General features: G+C 34.7%; 1 protein-coding gene across 4 annotated transcripts in view; it reads right to left on the reverse strand.

Moving 5' to 3' along the window:
• The window catches only part of PDCD6IP (programmed cell death 6 interacting protein), a 74,496-nt gene that overhangs the window by 19,829 nt on the left and 34,078 nt on the right, over positions 1-20,589 (reverse strand). For all 4 annotated transcript variants that reach the window (XM_008585172.1, XM_008585171.1, XM_008585169.1 and 1 more), the window contains 5 exons: positions 16,554-16,776; positions 15,190-15,313; positions 12,305-12,482; positions 5,480-5,591; positions 4,566-4,735 (listed from right to left, as the gene is read on the reverse strand). In XM_008585172.1, the coding sequence (XP_008583394.1) occupies positions 4,566-4,735; positions 5,480-5,591; positions 12,305-12,482; positions 15,190-15,313; positions 16,554-16,776 (807 nt within the window). The remainder of the gene's footprint in view (positions 1-4,565; positions 4,736-5,479; positions 5,592-12,304; positions 12,483-15,189; positions 15,314-16,553; positions 16,777-20,589) is intronic.

The following is a 20,589-nucleotide window of genomic DNA, read 5'->3' on the forward strand; positions in this document are numbered from 1 at the left end:
ACTGAGGTTTGCGATCCATTGCCGGTCACGAAAAAAGACAAAAAAAGGAAAAAAAAAAAAAAACAAAAAAAGAAAACCCCATTAGGATTTAAAATCCATGAATTCGAATATCATCTCTATTAATGAAAACAAGCTAACCTCCTGATTTTTATGGTACACAGCTTTCTAACCAAAGTGATAAGGACCAGTTACTTACTAAGTCCTGTGCTACTCCAAAAATGCTGATTTTGTCTTGAAAAAAAAAAAATGCCATTTTAAACAACCAATTTATGAATGAACTTTTAGACTACCACACAAAGATAGAGATCGCTTGTATTACAAACAACTTCTTTTTATTATTTAAACCATACATACTAGTTTAACCATATTTCAGATTGTATGATTCTGGTCCTATTATAACAGTGAATGAAGTAGAAAATAAATTAAGCTGCTTCCAATATGAATGACCAGATAGTTAAGAAAAGAAAACCACTGCCTAAATTTTCTTAAACTCAAATTTGAGGCTTAACATGTTATCAAGTCAAAGTATATAAATAATTAAAATTCTGTGGTATTTAGTTCTATGTTTTATAAACAGCTCCAATTAACTTTAAACTGCAATTAATTACATCCCTTTATTAAGTTAGGCTGCCAGTGGTTTTCATTTCATCAACAAATACTTTTTAAATCTTTATGTGTTGGGTACCATGGATACAACTATTAACAAAAACAGTCCTTTTCTTCATTTGGGGAATGTGAGGGAGGGGAGGATTAAACAAATACATAAAAATAGAGTAATATGGTAGACAATGACAAAGATGGGGAAGGTGTGACAACAGAGACTAATGGAAAAGTAGTAGTGACCATGGAAAGGGAAGAAAGCCCCAACAGAAGGAAAAGCAAATGTAAAAGTCAGGAAGCAGAGCAAGCTTGGCAGGTTCAAAGGAAAGAAAGAAAAGGCCACTCTGGCTGAAGCATAGTAAACAAAAAACAAAACGGAGGGAAATGAGGTCAAAGAGAACAGAAGAAATGAGATACCTGGGTTGTCATACTTTGTCTTTGAGAACGGGCTAGCAAACTTTTTTGGTAATGAACCAGACACAAAATATTTTCAGAGTAGTAGGTCATAGTCTCTGATGCAACTATTCATCTCTGCCTTTAGCATGAAAGCAGCCACAGACAATATGTATAGGAACGACCATGATTATGTTCCAACAAAAATTTATTTATGGACACTGAAATTTGAATTTTATATAACGTCCACATGTCATGAAACATTATTTTGACATTTTTTAACCATTAAAAAATGTAAAACCCGGGCTGGCCCGGTGGCGCACTGGAGAGTGCGCCGCTTGGGACTCTCGCCAAGGGTTCGGATCCCATGTGGAGACCGGTTCCTGCTCACTGGCTGAGCGGGGTGCAGGTGCCAACACCGAGGGTTGCGATCCCATTGCTGGTCCCCGGTACGGGCGCGACACTGAGGGTTGCGATCCCATTGCTGGTCCCCGGTACGGGCGCGACACTGAGGGTTGCGATCCCGTTACCGGTCAGTAGAAAAGACAAAAAGGAAAAAAAAAATGTAAAACCCATTCTTAGCTTGAAGGCCACACAAAAACAAGGGGTTGGTTGAATCTGGCTCACAGGCTATAGTTAGGGGTCACCCAGTTTTAGATTATAAAACTCTGTGTAGCATTTACCAACACCAAATACAGTTAGGGACATAAGAAATGCTCTCAATGAAATTTTCAACTTTATTTTTCAGACCTTCCCAAAACAGACAAACATGAGAATATTTCTACAGCAACAGAAAAGCAGGAATCTGATGCATTTACCCTACACTAAAGCTAACCTAGAGGCATTTTTATCTCTCTATATTAGAGCCCACAGTGCTCAGCACAGTTCCTAGCATATAGCAGACCTGTAACAAATGCTCAGTGAACAAATGAATGAACAGATTCCAGTCATTCTCAACACTTGTCTGTAGACTTTCTGTCATGAGTAATCAAGAGTGAAAGCTGTGTTTGCAGATCCTCCACTAGTCTATAAGGTGTCTTTGTGTAAATCAGAAAAAGGCACCCCATCTGGGAGGGCACAAAGCTTTAGACAGTACTCTTTACGAACTACCTCTTTGGAGATGAAGGGTTTTTTTTCCCAAAGGCACCCCTCCATTACCCCAATGCTACACTGTGAGTATAAGTGGACATCTTTGTACAAAAAAAAAAAAAAATGCCCCTTCCTCTGGTGAGACTCAACCCTACAGTAAGGCCAAGGCTTGGCTAGCCAACCATAGACTAGATTTCAGACCTCAGTTGTTCAGAGGCACACATTCACAAGCAGTGTGCAAATTTTTTCAGAATATCTCAATATCTAAAACCAGATACCCAGATACACTGAAGATAAATAACTAGGTAGTAGGCTTTTTCACAATAAAAGAACAACAACAAAAAAAAAACAGCCCTACCATTAGGCTTGGACCTCTTAATAAAATATACATTGATCACTTTAATAATCAGCAATTCACATGACTTTGGCTAAAATGTGTCATCAATTACTATGACAACCATCTGAAATTGCTTTGATAAACATATGACATTTGCTTTATAGATAAAGGCACATGATGAATGAATATATAGAACACTGAAAATTTTTGGTTACCTCCATAAAGAAAATCTAGCCTCAGTAAAATAACTTCATAATGACTCTAAAAGTATTTTCCCCTGGGTAAAAATACTGCTAAAGATTAACAAAAGCATCTATTAAATTGAATAAAATATTAACAAAGTGTATACTAATTCTGATATTGTTTAGCACAAACCATTTTTGCTTTTCCTATTGAAAAGAGGAGAGAATCTAAGTACAAAAGCCATGTAAGTTCTGAATCACATATAAAACACCAAAAAGTGTCTCTGAAAGTAGAGGCTTAAAAAAAAAAAAAAGAAGAAGGGGCCGGCCCAGTGGCGCACTGCTATAGTGCGCCGCTTGGGAAGCGCAGTGGCGCTCCCGCCGAGGGTTCGGATCCCACATACAGACCGGCCGCTCACTGGCTGAGCGAGGGGCGGGAGCAACACTGAGGGTTGCGATCCGTTGCCGGTCACGAAAAAAGACAAAAAGGAAAAAAAAAAAAGAAGACACCAAAAAGAACAAAGAGGGGATACTAAACCAAGATCTTTTTCTAAAACAAAAAAGGTACTAGAAGTTGTTGCTGTTCCATGGGTCTGCAGCCCTTCTTTGGGTTCTTTGTTCTCCACGAACTAATCTTCTGACTACTTCCCTTTTCTATCCCATATCCTCCAAGCATCTAACTCCTTGTCCCATCATGTTCAGCCCCTTTAGATTCAGGTTCTGTGCACATTCAACTATGCAGCACCTGTGGCTGGTTTCCACTGAACCTCTCGTAGCTTCTCTGGATACACCCACTAACTCAACCCATGTTCAGCCCCTTTAGATTCAGGTTCTGTGCACATTCAACTATGCAGTACCTGTGGCTGGTTTCCACTGAACCTCTCGTAGCTTCTCTGGATACACCCACTAACTCAACCCTTCTCAGATCCTGTAATATGTTCCATTTTTCTGCTTATCCGCTCTGTTCTCATAATATGCCAATTTCTTAAAAAGCCTCCTAAGAGAACTAAATTGCTGAAATTTAAGTACTTCATCTAAATCCTCATAGCATACTTTCTAAATTTTTCTTGTGACACTTTCTACTCTGTATTATAGTTATCCTTGAACATGACTAATCTTCCACACTGGACCATAAATTGAGGGTAAAAGTTGTGTATGATTCACTTGTTAATTTTTCAAAGTACCTAGCACAGTGCCTTACACAGAGCAGATATCCAGTAAGTTTTGATTGACTAAATATACAAAACATTTCTATGGGAAGAAAATAGGAACAACAGTGATAATTTTCAAAACCTATGATCCCAGGAAATTCACCTTTTTCAAGAAGTTTTCAGCAGTATTTCTTGCCCTTTAGCTTATTTTCCTGTGTACTTTGGGGTCTGTCTTATCCTACCACATCACTCTACCTCACAGTGATTGACCATTAAATTATACTTGCACTTCCTCTTCTTTTAGGACTTTCTGTATCAGATGCCCTACTATTAATTTCCTCCTTCCTGTCACCATTAGAAATACCTTAATGATGTTATCCATTTACTAACATGCACACCTTGTCAATTTTCCCTTCAGAAATCATCGCAGTGGAATATGGTAGAAGGCAGTATAGAATGATGCAAGAAACAAAGAATATGTGGTCTGAAAAGTATTTGGCCAAACCCAGTCCTTTCACTTCAGTAAAGTTTCTATACTTCAGGCCTCTTCCTTTTATAAAACCTGAATTAAATACTGTGAATATATGAAGTATCTAGAATTTAGTACCCAGCTCACAGAAGGCATTCAATAAATGGAAATTATTATCGCAGGACAGAAATATTAGTATAACTACACTTTAAATATAACAGCCCCAATTTACTGCTGCATTCTTTAAGAGACACCAGTAAGAAATTGGCAGCTCACCATATATAATAGCTCGAACATAGTTTTCATAAGCATATGACCACCCATATGAAAATGCACCTTCTCACCTCGCTGCCCTGCAGGGTCTTTGCTGGGTTAGCAGAAGGGATGGCAGCATTCAGCTCAGGCTCTGGCTTACACAGAAGTGCAATAGTGTCACGATGAGACTGATAACGTTCTTTCACTTGTCCATCTGCTTGCACAGCTTTATCTAAAACTGTTCTGAAGTTGGTTCCCTCTGGGGAAAAACAAAGTTTCCAGACCATAGCAGTGATTCTAAGTGTTTACGGGATGGTTATACTTTTAGTTCGGCTCCCCAACTTTACTTATCTTCCCCTTCTACAGGTCCCAATTCACTAGATAATAAAAACTCATCTCCTATCAGTCTTCGCATTTTGTTTTTGGAAAAATGACGAAATCATTTACTCAAAGGATCAACTAGACTTAAAAGAACAGCAGATATATTTTTAGCAAAATCTCAATAGTATACATTCTTTTTACAGAGATAAATAAAACAAGTCTCCAGCAAAAAGGAAAGATATCATTTATCTTAACAATCACAAAATCTTAATAATAAAAGTCTTAAAAAGCATAAATTTGGCTTCAAAGTAACTGTTAAAGCTCATTTTTTACCATCCAGGATTCACTACTAAGTGAAAAGAAATTTCAAAACCATAAATATAGCAAAATCTCAGTTATCTTTTTTAACTATGCACACAGCTTGGAAGAGAAAATGAGAGAGGAAAGATCATCTTAATTTTCACTTTATACCCTTCTTAAGGATTTAAACTTCTTACAATGAATGTAGATTACTTTTGTTACTTTTTAAATTTTTATACTAAACTGAGGAAAAACACCTGGGTTTTCATAGTATATAGTTTCAGTAAAAATGAGCTTACAACTGAGCCTAATTAAATCAAGCAAAAATGAGGATACAAATTGACAATTTATTCAAGTAAAGTTCATTTATACACATTTTTACCTGCTCTTAAAGGCTTATAGAGTTCATTGGATGGTGTCCTTTGCCAGCGTTCCTTGAATTTTGCTCTTAAATCATTGTCAGTTGCTTCTTCTTCATCCAACAATCTTAATGACTTAAAAAGAAGGCAATACAACAATTAAGGTATCATTTCTGACATAAAGCATTTAAAAAATGATCACATTCAATATAGGTGAGAATTTAGTGAGATGGGAATATTCCTACACTACTGTTAGAATATAAATTGGTACAACATTTTTTGTTGCAGAAATCTTAAGTTATAATGAACAAAAAGTCTTATAAAATTTAAGGCTGAGTTAACCATTACCTTTCTCAGTATAATAAAAAAGAATAAATAAGAGATTATTTACATCCATATACCCAGACTACTTTAAAGACAGTTTTAAGATTAAAATAAACAGAAGCTATAAGCAAAACCTTTCAAACTCAGAAGGCATAAACAAAACAAAGGGAAAAATTGATTAACTACATGAAAATAAAAGATTTAGACTTCCATCCTAGTACAACAAACTAAAAATTATGTTTAGCATATAAAAAATGCCTTTTTAATGCACAGCCGAGAAGACAGGATAGTAAGGGGCCAGAAACACAAGAAAAAGTGCTAATCTACCAGTGGACACAAGTGCTGAGCCAATAATATCTGACAATCCTTAATAGCTTAGCAAACACCAGAGAATAAATATTTTAGACTTTGTGGGCCACATACAGTCTCTGTCACATATTCTTCTTCTTTCTTTAAAACCCTCTAAAAATGGTAAAACTCATACTTAACTAGTGAACCATACAAAAATAGGCCACCAGCCTGAAGCAGCCCAACGTCCACTGTTCACCAGCTATGTAGTTCACCAATGGCTTAAAGTGAGAATTTAACACACGAGGAGAAATGACATATAAAAGGGATTTTCAGAAAGTTCATGGAAGGATCCATATTATCTTTTAATCCAATTTTTTATGAATTTTTTGAAGTGCCCTCATATCTGTGGCCAAAAGAGTGGCAAGTCAGTTCTAACGCACTCTCCCTCCTCAAACTGGGATACTTCCAAATGGGTGACTTTCAGATGAATTTTTAAAAAGGAAAACTGCCCTACAAAAGGAAAAGGAAATTTGCCTCCCTAAACCTTGGCTGTAAATAATAAAGAAGTACCTAATCAAAAGCCTGAACTTGGGACTAGAAATCACACTATCTATGTAATACCAAGTCCTAAAATGAACTTCTGATTAAAAGATTAACCACAGGAAAAAAAGAAGAAAAAAACAACTCAAGTTTAAAGACGTGTCAAATATATAATGCCCTTTTATGGCAGAAGTAAAACGCAAATCCTTTAAATAGCAATTCACTTTGAACACAGACCTCAAAGAATTCCCACAAATAAATTTCCAGGAAATGTGAATTCACAATAAAAAATCATTGGACACTAAATGTAATACAGAATTCTGCATTGGATCTTGGAACAAAAGGAGGACATTGATGGAAAAACTAGTAAAATCTCAGTAATGATACTGTACCAATGTTAACTGACTCAGAAGTCTTAATATTGTTAAAACTGGCAATACTTCCCAAACTAATCTAAAGATTCAACACAATCCTTATCAAATGTCTAACTGCCTTTTTTGCAGAAATGGACAAGCTGATCCTAAAATTATATGAAATTACAAGGGACCCCAAATAGACTAAACTGTGGAGGATACTGATATTAATAAAACACATGTATTTCACAGGTCCTTAGTATTAACATAGTAGGACCAAAGTCCTTAGATCAGGCTGCAGTGAAGTAGGACCACAGTCCTTAGTTTTAGCAGGACCAAACTCCAGTAGTTTAGGCCACAACCCAACTCTTCAGAAACACACATAAAAATGCTAAGATTGGGAAAAACCAGAAAACTTTCACAGAACTAAAGTCTTTGATGTAGATAAGAAAATGTAGATAAGAAAATTAAAACACAGCAAAAGTGATTGCTCTGAAAGGCAGCTGCCCCTTGGTGCAGCTAAACCTAAATGATGGGAAAGTATGCAAGCTAAAAAGCTTCAAGGTTACTCTGCTAGTTAACAGTTGGGGGATTTCCACATTTTACCTTTAGCTGTTTCTTTAAGTCTCTTGGGGAACTAAGCGCTGCCATAGTGATTATCTCATTGTTTCTTCTGTATGTCACATAGCTTAGTTTAATGACTCCTTTTGATGGTAAATTGCTTGAACTATTTTTAAGTTACACTCGCTTTAATGAAAATTGTCATGTAGCTAGTTTGTTTACGTTTTCACTATGACTGATTAACCACCTGTGTTTTTGTAACTTTGCCTTCACAATAAAAACAGAGAGAAAACCTGACTCAGTGCTGTGCCTGGGACCCTCCTCTCTTGGAGTTCTCCCTGGGTGCAATGTCCTTCGGGCCTCTCAGTGCTCTGGAGAAATGGGCTCTGAGTAATCCTTTGCATCTCTGTCACCCTGAGAAAGGTGACGACACTAAACAATCTTGAAAAAGAAAAGCAAAGATGTAGGACTTATATTCCCCTGTTTCAAAACTTACTCTAAAGCTACAGTAATACAAACAATGTGGTGATGGCATAAGCTTAGACATACAGATCAAGCAACTTTTCACAACGGTGCCAAGACCAATCTCTTCAACAAATGATGTTGGAACAACTGAATAATTACATGCAAAATATGGACCCTTACCTCATGCCATATACAAGATTTAATTCAAAACAAATCAAACACCTGAACATAAAAGCTAAAACTATAAAACTTTTAAAAAATATATCAGGATAAGTCTTCATGACCATGGATTTTTAACAGTGGAATCCTAAATATGACACCAAAAGTACAAGCAATAAACAGAAAAGGAGATCAACTGTACTTCATCAAAACTTAAAACTTTTCTGCATCAAATTATACTACCAAGAGAATAAAAAGACAACAGAATGGGAGGAAATATTTGTAAATCATATATCTGATAAATTCTAATATACAAAATACATAAAGAACTCTTGCAATTTAATAAAAATATTAACCCAATTTCTAAAAGGGCCAATGACTTTAACAGATATTTCTTCAAAGAAAATATGCACACAACAAATAAGCACATGAAAGGAAATTCAACATCATTAATCATTAGGAAAATGCAAAGCAAAAAAAAAAAAAAAACCATGATGAGACACCACTTCAAACACAGTAAGATGCCTATTTTTTTTAATTAATAATTATAAGGGATGGCAAGGATGTGGACAAACTGGAACCCTCATACACTGTTGGTAGAAATGTAAAATGGAATAGCTGCTCTGGAAAACAGCTTGGCATTTCCTCAAAAAGTTAAACTTAATCTTACCATATGACCCAGCAACTCTGCTCCACACACACACACACACACACACACGAGAACTGAAAATAGGTATTCCAACAAAAACTTATACACAGATAGCAGTATTATCTAGAATAGCCAAAAAGTAGAAACAATACAAATATCCATCAAATGAAAAATAAACAATCCTAACAATGGAATACTACTCAACAATAAAAAAAAATATGGTATATCCACACAACAGAATAATATTTAGGCATTAAAAAAATGAAGTATACATACATACTATAATATGGACAAACCTTGAAAACATTATGCAAAGTTAAAAAAGCCAACTCAAATGATTACATATTCTATGATTCCATTTATATGAAACGTGCAGAACAGACAAATCCATAGAGACAGAAATATGGTATATCCACACAACAGAATAATATTTAGGCATTAAAAAACTGAAGTATACATACATACTATAACATGGACAAACCTTGAAAACATTATGCAAAGTTAAAAAAGCCAACTCAAAAGATTACATATTCTATGATTCCATTTATATGAAACGTGCAGAACAGACAAATCCATAGAGACAGAAATCAGATTAGTGGTTGCCAAGAAAAGGGAAAGGGAGAATGAGGAGTGACCACTAATGGGTACAGGATTTCTTTGGGGGAGATGAAAATATTCTGGAACTAGATCATGTTGATGCTCACACAATACTGTGAATGTACTATAAGGCACAGAATTGTACACTTTAAAGAGGTTAATGGTGAATTTTTTACCTCAGAAAAAAAATGTGATTATAAAATAAATGTAGGTGATTATTTGAAAGAATCAATTGATACCTTGGAAATAAAAAAGACCAGGAAAAATTAAACAACAAAACAAAACAATAGAATGGCTGAAGAACAGAAAAGGCACAAATGAATAGCCAATTAATGAGCTGGAAGGCTGGCCTGAGACAGTATCCTTGAAAGAAGAACAAGAACTCAAAGAGAAAAAGTAACAGAGATGTCAAGCAACATGAAGAACTGACCCAGAAGCATCATCATCAATCTAACGGGAATTCGTAAGGAGAGGATGGAGAAAATGGAATAACTGAAGAAACAGAATCCATGGACAGGGATCTAAGATTTAAAGGGCCAATAGGTCCCAAGCATGATAAATGTATTACTTAAAAAAGATAAAAATCAGTGGGCACTTCAAATTTCCAAAAATCAAGACTAAAACAAAATTTCTAAAAGCTACCAAAGAGAACAGTCCCAGCTTTACAACTTACTTCACAACTTACCACTTACTTAAAATGACTCTCCGGTACATCTGACAGAATAATAGTAATCTTAACTCACAAGGCTATTAGGAACATCAGATATGACAAATAAAAACATCTCATATTAAGATAGACAACAGACATACACAAACACACTAATGTCATTTTTCCTCAATTATAAGATGAACTTCATATGAACACTTCTAAAGATGTTTCTAATAATTAATATATAGTATATCATTAGACAATGTTCTTATCAAAAAACGTGTTACTAAATCAAACATGCATCTCCCAATCAATGGCATCTTAAAACCAAGGTAATACTTAATATTTATATAACTACCAAGTAGCAAGCCCATTTATTTATCCCACTTCACAACTATCTTACGAGCTAAATACTATTATTCCCCATTTTTGAGATAAGTCAACTGAGACATGAGGTATTAAGCACTCTACCCAGACTCACAGCTATGTGTTAAGAGCTGGAAATCAAATCCAAATATAACTACACTCTGAGACCTTAATTACTGAATTATGTGTAAACTATAAAGCATTAAATGATGATTTATTATTCTAACTTTTATTTACTAAAATGTCCTCAGACTGCTTTCCATTTGACTTGCTATGCCCACATTTTCCAGTGTTTTCTTCTCCTTCACTATTATTTCTTACTGTGTCATTTGTGTGTGGTCTTAAACAGCACTCTCCACTTTCTTCTCCCTACGTCTATCTACTATTTCTAATGTCCTTTCGATTGCATCACCAGATCACAAGCTTGTATGACCAACAAATCAAGATATTTTAAAAGACTATCAGGTATTCTCATGAATAACGTTCTATGACCTTAAGAACCATGTTTGTCAAATTTTATGTCTATCTACTATTTCTAATGTCCTTTCGATTGCATCACCAGATCACAAGCTTGTATGACCAACAAATCAAGATATTTTAAAAAACTATCAGGTATTCTCATGAATAACGTTCTATGACCTTAAGAACCATGTTTGTCAAATTTTAATGGGCATGAAATCACCTGGGAATTTTATTAAAGTACAGATTCTGATTCAGTAGGTCTGGGGTTGGGCCTAAGATTCTGCATTTCTAACAAGCTCAGCAGAGCAAAGCTTTAGTACTCAACTATGTAACACCAATTCTGTTTGCTTTAGTTTTTCTGATTATTAACTGTGTCTCATAGATAAGGCTGGTGAATGTTGATTGTATAATTAATGTAGAACCTCTCATGAATAGCAGCTTTCCCAAGCCAATAACGCAGTAAGTTTCTATCCTAAACTTTTTCAGAAGTTGATTTGCACCGAAAGGTGAGTAACAATCATTACCATCATCATCATTACAGTTATAATTGCAATATTATCATCATCATAATAGTAATAGCTATAATTTGTTAAGCACATCCTATGTATCCCAAAGTTAGGCATTGCACTGTTTTAGCTTACTTCATCCTTTAAATAACCATGTGAAGTAAATATTCTCATCCACAAGATTCATACTGTCATGAGTACGTAAGTACTCTGCCCCTGCCCCAAAGTCTTCAGAAATGATGCAAATACAAATCTCTGAGAATTAACTGAAAAATCAAAACATCATGGATTAAAGCATTGATAAGAGAGTCACCTAAAAAAAGACAACGTGACTCTTAAACTCACAAGAGTCAATATAACCAGTTTGAATGTATTTATAGCTAAAGAGAGAAATGTACCATTTAGGGGGAAGAGGTGAAGGCAAACTAAAAGGAGAACAACATTGGCAAACAGTTGGCATTAGCCAAAAAAACAAAAAAGTGTTTTGTTCCTATTGATAAAATGCCACCTCTACTGAAAGATGGATGAAGCAGCCTTATAAAACATTTGATGGCCTAACTTGCTTTGTCTGATTCCGTGTTCATCAAGAAGCCTGATATGCCTATGTAAAAAAGGAATCATTAATTATGAAGCCTTTGAACAGATTGTGTCATAGTAAATTCTCACAGTATACTAGCATTACACAATGGTCCTATGAATTTCATTAATGTGCATGTATTCACCCTTAAGACAAGAATATGCCCATTCTCACTCAACCAGAATTCCTCTTGAGGCTGAAGAGCACGCTCTGAGCCACAGTAAATTCACCAAAGTAATAAATAAATACCATGTAAAGCCCAAAAGGAGGAAGCCTTCAGTCCTAATCTCTGCTAGAAACCAAGATATCAAAGTGTTTTTACTTGAAAAGCACACCTTTTAGAACATACCTCATTTAGGATTTCTCTATTTCTTTGTAGTAGTTCAGGTAGTTCTTTGATCAACTTATCAACAGTCTGGATGCCTCCCTGTTCAATCACAGATGTAGACTTAGTCAATATAGACTGAGGTACAGTATCTCCAGACACATCTTCAATTGCTGCTGGAAGATTAAGCGAAGCTAACACCCTGAAAAAATGAGATACTATGGTCATGGAGAAGTCTAAACCACCTTTAAAGTATTAATCTCTGATATCCAAATCAATAGCAATGGAGTTAGTATTCAAAAAAAGTGGATAATTCCTATCAATGGAAAAATAAAGCAAAGATAAAAGAAAAAAACAAAAGCAGTGACTGATAAATTTAAAACAAAATCGTTAAAGAATTATGTTACTTAAGGTCACAGTTGTAGCAAAAATATAGGAGAATGGTCAGGGCCCCTCAGATGTTCAGAATCTTCCCAAGCATTTGATGTAAATAGCCATGTATTTCCAGGTGTTCCTTGGTTATTATCTAATGTAATTACATATATGGGCACCCAAGTGTCCTGGGTTATGGACTTAAGTATAAAGGACTAACAGCTCTGATACACGAGGCCACAGCCCCCTCAGAACGCTCCAGGAGGCCACTAGGGCAGCTGCTCCTAGCTCTGAATAAAGCCTATTAATTTTTTACCCACGGCTCCCAGGATTTTTTCCAATTACCTAGCTCATGAACCTGCGTGTGAGGGGTTTGTGACCCAGTCTGTACAACGGGTTTGAAGGTTGTGTGAACCCTAAGCCCTAACTTAACAATTCAGAATTAAAAGAGAAAAAGTATGAAAAACTATGAGAGCATTTAAATATACTAGGTATCTTTGGCTTGCAGCTCAAACTGCTTTCAGTCTAAGTAATTAAAGTCAAATTTCTATCTTAAGAAAAGCAGTCTTTATGCAAGTAATATTGATTTGATCAACATATGTCAATGTTGAACCCTAAAAATATGTATAATCAATTATGAGTCAATAGAAATTAAGGTAAATAAAAAGTCTTTGATCATACTTTTGGTTATTATATTGTCACTAACAAATCAGAAATAATATACAAAATAGTGATAATGTCATATCATCTAGGCAAAATGCCCATAGAAAAGTGATCTAAGTATTAATTACAGAATCTTCATCTGTTCTCAGTTTTGTAGCACAATAACGATTCCTCAATTATTTCATTTACGTGATAGGGGATGGGGATTTTATCTACTATGTGAAAACAAAAGCAAATGAAATGATGTAATGCAATGAACTCCTCGGAAAACAGGCTGAGTAAAAACTCAGACTGACTCTTTATCATATACTAGAATAAACTTATGCTGCTTTCTGATTTAAAAAAGTCAAAATCCGTGCATTGATCAAAGTTAAAAATCTGAAAAAGCAAACCAGACTAGAAAAAATATTCTCAATTAAATATATCTGACAAAGGATTTGTCTCTAAAATATGTAAAAAAAAAAAAAAAAACTCTTTAAAGATAATTAAGGGGCTGGCCAGTTAGCTTAATTGGTTACAGCATGGTGCTGATAACACCAAGGTCAAGAGTTCAGATCTCTCTATCAGCCAGCCAGCTGTCAAAAAAAAAAGATAATTAAGAAGAAAAACCCAACTTAAAAAATGAGCAAAATATTTCAACAGACACTTCACAAAAGACACATTAATGGTTAATACGCACATGAAAAGTTGCTCAACAACAACAGTAATTAGGAGAATACAAATTAAACCAGAATGATACTGCTAAACAGGCACTATTATGACTAAAATTAAAGACTGACAATCCTAAATGCTGATGAGGACGCAGAGCAACTACATTTCTCAGAGTGTGGGTGGGAATATAAAATGATATAACCACTTTGGAAAACAATCTGGCAACTTCACATAAAGTTAAACATTTTCTTAACCACACAACTCAGTAAGTCCACTCTAAGATATTTACCCAAGAGAACTAAAACATATATCCACACAAAGATTTGTACATATATGTTCATAGCAACTGAAATGTCCATAAACAGGTGAAAGAATTAACTGCTGTATGACCACAGAATACTGCACAGCAATAAGAAGGATCAAACTGATACACATGACAACATAGATGAATCTCAAAAACATTATGCTAAGAAGCCAAACACATTTTGAGTATATTTTGTACATAACTATAAGTACTGCATACTGTATATACTGTAACATATCACACACTGTGATGTACATACTGTACATGCTCTATTACATTCATATTAAATTGTATAAAAAGTAAAACTAACCTACAGTGACAGAACAGATCAGTACTGCAGGGACCAGGGGAAGAGGGATTGAAGGGAAAGAGGCAAGATAATTTTTTAGGGTAATAAAAAAATGTTCTCTATCTTGATCGTGTTGGTGGTGGTAATGATTACACGGGTACATACACTTATCAAAACTAATTGAACTGTACACTTAAAATGGGTGTATTTTATTGTGTTCAAATTATACCTAAAATTTTTTAAAACCAATGAATTATTTTCTTGGTCTTCAATCTACCAGAAACAAAAACTAGTTCAGAATACTGAATGTACCACATATCTTAACTTCAAGAGTTCATTTCTACTTCTCATTTCTTTCAAATAAGTATATCTTAAAATACAAACTAGTAGCCAAATATTTTCACCTTGTTTCTATAATTAAATATCTTCCAACTATAATATAGTTGCTAGGGCTTAATAAATACAGCCCCCAAGAAATGTGTTATGTGTGTTTGTCTACATCTGCTATTTCATACCCTTGACATTTACTTCCAAACTCAGAAAACTAAAATGTTCACAAACTATTTAAAAATAACCAAACAGAAAACTTTAGAACTTGAGATAAATATATCAAAGTTAAGCTCTACCTACCCATTTGCCAAAGTGGTGGCTTCTCTCATTTGAGCAATTGATCTGTTAACCAAATCAGCTTTCCTCTGATTATAGGCAGCCAAAGACTGCTGCACTGACACAGGGACCATCTTCTCAAACAGATCTAAAATTAGGAAGGGAAATTTCAACAAAATTTTAAGACAAAAACTCACACTATAAAAGTGACAATTCATATTTTCTTTCCAATATTCACACAGTCTACTTCATATTTTCTTTCCAATACTCACACAGTCTACAAATATTTAAAGAGCAAAACTAAATCACTACTGAAAGCTCAGTGATAAAGAGAATTTTTAGATCACTATATTCATGGACAAGGACAACACTGAAAGCTTTTTCTTTTTTCCTTTTTTTTTTTTTTAAAGATGACCTTTAAGGGGATCTTAACCCTTGACTTGGTGTTGTCAGCATCACACTCACCCAGTGAGCTAACCGGCCATCCCTATATGGGATCCGAACCCATGGTCTTGGTATTATCGGCACCACACTCTCCCAAGTGAGCCATGGGCCGGCCCATGAAAGCTTTCTCTCTGAACTTAATTTCTTTAACTTTTTAAGATGTGTTTGTCATCGAGTTTCAGAAAACTATGGTAACACTGCTCATTTGCTAATTAAATTGACTGAGTGGGCCACTGTGCCAGGATTCAATTTCCAGCTCTACCACTTCCTAGCTATGTGACTTTGGGCAAATTACTTAACCACTCTTTTCATCAGTATTCTTATCAAATGGGGATAATAACAGTACCCATCTCACAGGGTGGTTGTGAGAAATAAATGATCTAATATTTGTAAAGGGCTTAAAAGAGTCCCTGGCACATGGTAAACACTTTGTGTTTGCTAAATAAACATAAGTAAAATAATCACCCTCTCCCGATAACTTAGATTATCATCCTTGAGATCTCAGGTAGAGGCTACCATATATCATATATATGTACAATATCCAAGGATAAGGTAATATTTATTTATCTGATAGTAATATGACTCTAAATGTTCACACACTTAAAGAAATATTTATGTATACTTATTTTTAATGGCAGGATCTTAAATAATATAATAAATATTATGTTAACAAAATGACAAGTGCTGTTTAAAGTCTTAATCATTATCCAAACACACAGTTTTCTGACTTTGTTGTATATTTTACATATGCATCATCATTTACTTTCCATCTTAAAATTTCACTAATATACAACACTTAGTTTTTATTCTCACACTCATTTTGAACATAAATGCAAATTATATTCAAAGCACACAAGAGCAATTGTGTGATTTTAACTAGAAAATACAAATTAAACCAGAGAAAAGATGAGCAAGATTAAAGTACATCTGAATAACTGACTTACCAGTAAACTTCTGGCTGATGGGTACATTGACTGGGGTAGATTTCACAAGTGTGGCTTTGCCAATTGGGTCTAGATCTTTAAGGTCTGGAACTCGATCATGATAAATGAAGTCATTATCTTTCTTTGCTGCAGTAAGGGCACGGTTGATTTTGTCAGAAAAATCCTTCACATTGACATATTCATCATAGCGAGATGCCACTGTTTTAATCAATTCTGCTGCATGCTAAAAAAAAAAAAGTCAAAAAAAAAAAAGTTTTTTCTCTTTCTCCACCAAGCATCCAATCATTGCTTTAAAGAAAATTAACTTGAGGACTTACTTGCATTTCCAGCAATGTGACTGACAAAATAACCTGAAAACTCTCCCATAACAAAATACCCCAAAAATGAAGGATAGCAGATATCCCTCTTTAAACATATGAGTGTACTGCCAAGATAGTAAAAGAAATCCATGGGCCACTTAGCACAAATGAACACTGAGCAAGACCGGCTGTTAGGTTATTTCTATAACCCAAAGAACTAGCAATTAAAATATATTAAAAGCCCCCTTGGAAACTACACAAAACAGAGACCTGAGATGCACCTTCTTCACTCCCTCATACGAAAGCAGAAAACTCAAAGGGCTATACCCTCAGTAAAAGGGTAGATCAGAAAAAAATTATCCAACAACACAGAAAGTCAACCAAGTAGCATGTCATTTCAGAGTCAATAATTTTTATTAAAAAAAAAAAAAAGTTTGGCCTTATAGTAAGATGAGCATATGCCTCACACAAATTTAAAGCTCAAATTACATTACTAAGGTGGTATTAAGTACAGTAACATCTGATAAAATAAACAATAAGCCCAAAAGTGTTATGAGGGATAAATTCAGTACACACTATTTTAACATTTGCCAATTTTCCAGAATGATAAAAAACTTCTAAGTTTTTTATTTATTTGTTTCATTACAATTGTTTATAATGCTAAATTGATAAAGCTACCCATCATCAAGTAGAAAACTTTAATACTCCTGTCTCAGCAACAGCTGGACCAAGCAAACAAAAAATTTGTACGGTTATAGAAGATCTGAACAACACAATTAATGAGTTCGATTTACCAGGCATGAAGAACCCTGGACTCTACAATCAGAGAACATGAAGGTACTTCAAAGAGTTTATGAAAAAATAGAATTAAAAAATACAAATCTGTCCATGAACTTTTTGAAGTACGCTCATATACAATATTCTCAGGCATATAGAGAACATCTATATAAAGTGATCAGATGAGGACATAAAGCAAGTCTAAAACACCAAAACTACAAGAATACAAAAATGGCTTAATACTAGAAAAATCTACTTATGTAATTCTCCAAAATAAGATTTAAGTTAAAAAATCGAATATTTCCATAGATGTTGAAAAGGCATTTGACAAAATTCAATATTCTTGATTTTTTTAACACTTAGCAAAAGAGAAATAGATATACGGTTCCTTAACATGACAAAAATCTTAATCCCCAAAGCTGGTATCATGCTTAGTAGAAAAATATAACACTACTAGAGCAGAAATCAAAGATCACCAGTATGACCACCACCGTAAACATGTCAAAACAATTAGACAAAAGAATGAAATTAAACGTATAAAATTTAGAAAGACAGGTGATGTGTTTGTATACCAGCCTAAGAGAATCATCCTAACTATTCTAAATAATGAGAGGTAGCCTGAATACAAAATTGATATAGTGAATACAAATAAACAACCACCAATTTAAAGAAATGACAGAGGAAATAAATCCATTGTTACTAGCAAAAGAAAGACAAAATATCCACGAATACATTTTAAAAGATATATGCAAGATCAACACAAAACCATAGAAACAAGGGTAATCAGAAAAATAAATCCATTGTTACTAGCAAAAGAAAGACAAAATATCCACAAATACATTTTAAAAGATATATGCAAGATCAACACAAAACCATAGAAACAAGGGTAATCAGAACAAAACAAAAGCTACATCTTCAGTACAAACTAGGAAATGGAAAAATTCACAAGTTTAAATCACTTTTTAAATATGAAAATCAAATTTGATTTGTAAATGTGGTCAAACACTCCCCCAAATTGCAAAACTGGTACTGTAACCATAAGGTAAGCTGATACACAGGGGGAAAAGGGAAGTGCTGAGGGTGCCACCCTGAGTGGGACTAACTGCTTTAAGCAAATCTGAAAACAATGATGAGAAACACCTGTCATCTGACGATAAAGGCAAACCAACTCACCCATGTCAAGCCACACTGACCCATTCCCCCATCCAGGAACCTCCAGTAAAAATCAATCTCATTCCAACACAAGTAACTGAAAAGGTATCTCATCTGCCTCAACATTAAGAAACCTGAGGAAAAGATGAAAACCAGTAGAATAACTTCCCAATATAAAATGAAAATTCACCAAAGAAATATTGCCACAAAGCAGATGAAAACAGCATACTAAAAAACTAAAATACACTAAACAACTTAAGGATGATGCGAACACAGTACTAAAAGAACACAAAGTATGAACAGAGGACCAGATAGCCCAGACAACAATTGGTGACAGCCAGGTAGCAAGAAAATGTAAAATGGGATCTGAGAACTCAGGAAAGAAAGTAAAGAAAAATACAAATTCACTTAAGAAAGACTGAGACATTTATATAAGGAGCAAAAGGGAGAACAGACATAGAATTCATTATAATATACAGAACACAAAAAAGGAAAGAAAATTCAACTTAATAGTTGGAAAGGGGGAGGCTGTTACAAATTAAAGATTTAAGAGACATTATCAACCAAATGTAATGTGAGGACTTTGTGTGCATCCTGATATGAACAAACCAAGATTCCTGACCAAAAAAAATCAGAGAAAACTAAACTAGATTTGAATATTGGGTTATGAATATTAATCATTAATTCATACTAATTTTCCTAGATGAGATAATGGCACCATGGTTTTAATTTTTTTTAAACTTTATCTATTAGAGATACATTCTAAAGTACTTAAGGATGAAAAGATATGTAAGATAGCTATAAAGTACAGCAAAAAAAAAAGGGAAGGGGAAATAGATGAAACACAAAATAGCAAAATACTAATAATCACTGAAGCTGTGTAATGAATACTTAATGATTCTCACTTTTATATATGTTTGAAATTTTCCATAATAAACAGTTAAGTAAAATAAAATTCATATAAAGAAGTATAAACAAGCAAAAGTAGTCAAGAAAATTCTGAAAATGAGAAAATTCAGGAAACAAGAACAGTCAGGAAAATTCAGAAAATGCAAGATGTTAATAGCTCTCAGGCATTAAAACAGCCTAAAGCATACATAACTAAAATGGATGGAGCTGGAGCATGAACAGAAAAGCCAATAAAACAGAATAATAAGTTCAGAAATAGATCCAAATAATACTGTGAATTTAAATATGTGACAGAGGCAGAAATCTCAAAACAAGCACGTCCAGGCCAGCTATGGAGCCAGCCCAACGCTAGGGGGTCCTGGGAGACAGGGACTGTGGGCCTTGGCATCCCCACCACCATACATCGAGGGCCAGAAATGGAACCAGTTGATGTTGATGCCTAGGATCCTCAGACAGTGGCCTGGGCCAGCCCTGCCCCCACCCACAACCAGATCCTAGAATGTACTTATTACCACATGTTTTTCTTTGGGGTATGTGATTTATCTGCTCATGTCCTTCACCAAATTTCTGCTTAGATTTTTCTACTTCATTTTTCAGAGTTCCTTTCGCAATAAGGATGTTAATTTTTGTGAGTTTTTTTTTTTTTAAAAAAAGAGGGTAAAATAATGGTTACCAAAGGCTGGGAGGGGTGAGGGGTGGGGGGGAAGATTAGGAGTGAACTAATGAGGACAAACTATGCTGTCTACCAAGAGTGAATTACTGTGCAAGATATGCATGTATTGAAACAACACACTACATCCCACAAAAATAATAAAAATAAAATTGAATTAAAAAAAGAAAGAGAAGGAAGGGTTTGCCCGTGGCTCACATGGGAGAGTGTGGTGCTGGTGAGACCAAGG

The sequence above is a fragment of the Galeopterus variegatus genome, unplaced genomic scaffold, assembly GCF_000696425.1.
Source record: "Galeopterus variegatus unplaced genomic scaffold, G_variegatus-3.0.2 Scaffold3476, whole genome shotgun sequence".
NCBI lineage: Eukaryota > Metazoa > Chordata > Mammalia > Dermoptera > Cynocephalidae > Galeopterus > Galeopterus variegatus.